This window comes from Ambystoma mexicanum, chromosome 8 (genome assembly GCF_040938575.1).
Source record: "Ambystoma mexicanum isolate Mex_15411 chromosome 8, UKY_AmexF1_1, whole genome shotgun sequence".
NCBI lineage: Eukaryota > Metazoa > Chordata > Amphibia > Caudata > Ambystomatidae > Ambystoma > Ambystoma mexicanum.
In genome coordinates, this window is record NC_090929.1 from 96,637,629 (window position 1) to 96,642,096 (window position 4,468).

General features: G+C 56.2%; 1 protein-coding gene across 1 annotated transcript; it reads left to right on the forward strand.

The window, feature by feature from the left end:
- The first annotated feature begins 284 nt into the window (after positions 1-284).
- LOC138471658 (nuclear apoptosis-inducing factor 1-like) lies at positions 285-1,932 on the forward strand. Its single transcript, XM_069609387.1, has 2 exons — positions 285-728; positions 1,043-1,932. The coding sequence occupies exons 1-2, from the start codon at positions 308-310 to the stop codon at positions 1,882-1,884; spliced, it is 1,263 nt and encodes a 420-aa protein (XP_069465488.1). The 5' UTR covers positions 285-307; the 3' UTR covers positions 1,885-1,932.
- Positions 1,933-4,468: the final 2,536 nt, after the last annotated feature.

A 4,468-nucleotide genomic window follows, 5' to 3' on the forward strand; every position in this document is an offset into this window, starting at 1 on the left:
TTACGCCATGGCGGTAATGTAAACAGCGCCATGGCGGTAATGCCCCCAAAACGGCACCTACCGGCATCGTATGCGGCGCAAGGTGCACCACCGCCACCGCCGTACATAGCGGTGACCGTAGTTAGCGGTCACCGCAATTAGCGTTGACCGTAGATAAGCGGAACCGGAAGTAGCGTCACCGCGGCGGAACGGGAAAGAGCACGGCGGCCATCTTCAAAAACACAATCCATTGCCATCCTCCGAAACCACTGGACATCCGAGCCTGAGACCCCGCCAATACCGGCTTCAACCTTCTACCTGCAGGAAGATGCCTAAAGTTTTGAAAAAAGCCTGTGACCGCCAGCGGCAAGACCGCTTCTCCAGAGAGGAGCTCACCATTCTAGCGGAGACCCTACAGGAGAACGCTGCAGTGGTATTCTCCAACCAACTGACAAGACCGGCCATAACCAAGAAGAAGGCCATATGGGCACTGGTAGCTCAGCGGGTCAGTGCCGTGGGAACGACACCCCGCAATGTCAAACAGTGCCGCAAGCGGTGGGACGATCTCCGGCTCAGAGTCAGGAGCATACTATCAGCCAACATGAACCTGGCAATGGCAACTGGGGGAGGATCGGAGTCCCCTATAAAATTGCAGCCATGGGAGGAAATCTGTGCCTCCACAATCGGAATGCAGAGCATTGAAGGAGTAGGAGGAATGGAGAGAGGAGCCCCGACATCGGGCGATGCAGGTAGGTGGCTCAAATCAAGGCATGCAAAGTCCATTCATGTGAAGTACAATGTTGGCCCATAGTGTGAATGCAACACATCAGCAGGAGACTGCCCACAGATACATCCGATCTGCACCCTGTACACATGCAGCATGCACACCCTAACTGCAGGCACCCACATACCTCCATGCTACTTCCACACAAAAGGGAGTCAACTTTTTTCCCCTGCATGAAATGTGCCACATGTACTAACTGATGAGATGCCAGTCGCCACAATGCCCGGCCAATGTCCGCAGACCCATCAATAACACTCTCCCTCCTCTGTCCCACCACAGGCTCAAATTCCGACCTTGAGGAAGAGGACACCACAGCCTCCACACCCACCAAGAGGGCCAGGCCAACTGTGCCAACGCCACAACCCTCCACCTCTGTCGTCCCGAGGAAAACACCACAGCAGGCAAAATCCATGCAAGGGAAACAGGACAGGGCACAGACAGCCACCCCAGCAGGCAGTACAGCAGCAGCAGCAGCAGCAGCAGACATCACACCAATCATGCCCACAGAAGCCACAGCCTCTGCTGCAAGCAGCACACTTGGGGAGACTGCTGCCATTGCTGCCTCCTCCGATAGTGAAGCAGGGACCTTTGAGGAGAGTGATGTCAGGAGCCCCACAGGCCACCCTCATTCCCCCTACCTGTCCCTAAGCAGCCCGCATGTGGATGCCACACAGGGTCAGCCAGAGGATGACGATTGGCCAGCCACTCCATCCCCGCTGCAGGGGCAGATCAGCCCAATGGGAATGCCACTGCCATTAGCCATGGCCCAGAATCCCAACCATTCTCTGGAGGCGATTGCCACCCGGCAGCAGCAACTTTCCTCGCTGCTCGAAGAACATGTTGCTGAATGTGGGGGGTCAAGTGCAGCAATGGATAAATGTGCTGAGACTGTGAAGGCAGCTATAGAGTCGTCCACAAAGGACATCTGCGCGGAACTAGCTGCTGTGCGGCACGCCATCACTGACCTTGTGCAGACAATACGGGCCATGCGTCCAAATGAGCAGGCAGGATCCTCCTCGGTTGCCAGCTCGACACCGAGCAGCCCCATCCGCCGATCGGGGAGGAACCTCCGCAGCACAGGCAGGGGTGCCCCGGGGGCCAGTGGAGGGGGCTGCCAATAGTGGCCGGACAGTGTAGGAATCCTACTACTGACACTGCTGCACAGACCAACTCACACCTTTGTTGGGATTCCAGGGGGGGGGGAGGGTGGAGGGGGGAGTGGGTGTGTTGGGGTGTGCAGGGGGGTGGCGGGGTGGTGTGTTGGGGAGTTAAGGGGGGAGTTTGGGGGGGGTGTGTGCAGGGGGGAGGTGGGAGGTGGGAGGGGGTGTGTTGGGGTGTGCAGGGGGGTGGCGGGGTGGTGTGTTGGGGAGTTAAGGGGGGAGTTTGGGGGGGGGGGTGTGCAGGGGGGAGGTGGGAGGTGGGAGGGGGTGTGACACGACAGTACATAGTTCAAATACAGTTTATTCGTTTCACAAAAGGAAACGTGTGGACATTTTCATTGCGTATGTGTGCTTTATTGGTGTCCAGTCCTCAGTGTGCATGCCCCAGAGTCACACAGTGCCCCAAGTGCTGTCTCCATGCGATGAACACCAGCCGTGTGTGCTAGAAGCAGTGGTTGATGATACTTTGGCGCATGGCACGCCCCTCCTGTGCATCGCCTCCTCCATGTGGTGGCGCCCCTTCTGCACCCTCCTCATCCTCATCCTCATCGTCAGGTGGTTGCAGTTCTGCGTCAGGGGGCAGGGGCACATTCCGTCTGACGCACATATTGTGCAGCATGACACATGCCATGACGATCTTTGCCACCTTCTCATGGCCATACAGGAGTGCCCCACCAGACCTGCTGAGGCTTCGGAACCGTGCCTTCAGGAGGCCGAATGTCTGCTCTATGACCACACGAGTACGTGTATGTGCACGGTTGTAGTCCTCCTCGTGCTGGTTCTGCGGGTTCCGGACTGGCGTGAGGAGCCACCTCTTCAGGGGGTAGGCTGCATCACCTGTATGTAGGCGAGAATGTATGTGTCAGTCATGTTGTCTGTCCAGGAACATGATGTCCCACCATGGCTGGCATGGAACTGTTACCTTGGCTCACTTCTACATGCACTAATTGATTCACACTATGCAACCAGTATATGCCCATTGCTGCCATGGCCTGTTTAGCATGCCATCACCCTATGTATGCAGAGGGGTTTAGTGCATTGTGAGTGGCCTTCCTCTGTATCCGTTCTCTGTGTTACTCACAGCCAGGTGGAGTATGCATCATCCCCCCCCCCCTTTCAGCCAGGTGGAGTATGCATCATCCCCCCCCCCCTTTCAGCCAGGTGGAGTATGCATCATCCCCCCCCCCTTTCTGCCAGGTGGAGTATGCACTGGTACGTCATTCCCATGCCCACTTCCATGACATAGCACTCACCGAGTAGCCAGGATCTTGGGCCTGCATGTCGCTCCATGTAGCGTGGTATTGTGGAGTTCCTCAGGATCATGGAATCATGGGTTGATCCGGGGAATCGGGCACAACAATGTGTGATGATCTTGTTGGAGTCACAGACCATTTGCACGTTGATAGAGTGGAACTGTTTCCGGTTGCGGTACGGTACCTCCATGGCACGTGGAACCACCAATTCCACATGGGTGCAGTCGATGGCACCAATGCAACCGGGTATGCTGGCTAGTGCATGGAAACCCACTTTGGTGTTTGCAATCTCCTGGGCAGTCCGTGGTAATGAGATGTGGTCGTCTGTGTGCTTGAGGAGGGCATCGAGCACTTGGATGAGTGTTCGTGAGAATAATGGTTGTGAAATGCCATGCAGGTGCCCCACTGTGTGCTGGTAGGTGCCTGTGGCCAGGAAGTGGAGTACAGCCACTACCTTCAGTAGGGGGGGGATGGCGGTTGGACTTTCTATCATGCTGACGATGTCGTTGTGTGTCATGTCTACGATGGCGGTGATGGTGTCCCTGTCCAAACGGTACAGGGTGTGGATCTGCTCAGCAGTGAGGTTGTTTGGATTGGCTCTGATGCGTGGGATTGGGGGCTGCCTGCGTGGTGGCACTGGCTGTGCTGGTGGGGCTTGCTGGGCCTGCCTTGCCCTCCTTCTCCTCCTGCGTCTCCTCTGTGCTGCCTGTTGTTGTTGTTGTTGCTGTTGCTGTTGTAGTAGCACATGCATTGCTATCAGGTCCTCCAGCCCCAACATTGCTAGTCGTATTGGCATCATTGTGGAGTGTGACTGGGTGTGGGTAGGGGTGGGGTGTGCTCTTTTTATACTCCCCTGAGTCTGTATTGCCTTCACCTGTGCTGTTTCTGTGCACCTGTGGCAGCTGCATTCACTTGAATTGGCCCTTTACGGTTGGTTCGCGATGGCGTTATTTGCACCATGGCGGTAAGGTACTTAGCGGCCTCAATGATGGCGTTAGGTGCATGTCCGCTTGGGTCGGCATTTGCGTGCCTTTCCGCCATGGCGCTAAGTACGGTGTGGGCGGTCGCGTGCGCGCACCCTTAGCGCAGTTTGCGGCAGCGTTAACTACGATGCCGCTATTGGCATCGTAGTTAACGGTCACGGGTCATGATCGGACCTGGCGGAAAACGATGGCGGTAAGCATTTACCGCCATCGTTTTTCGCTTAGCGCCAGGGTCGTAATGAGGCCCTTTATCTTCATCCCAATAGCTTTTTTGTCTTCTTGCATTGTCCCATGATAACCCTTATTAGA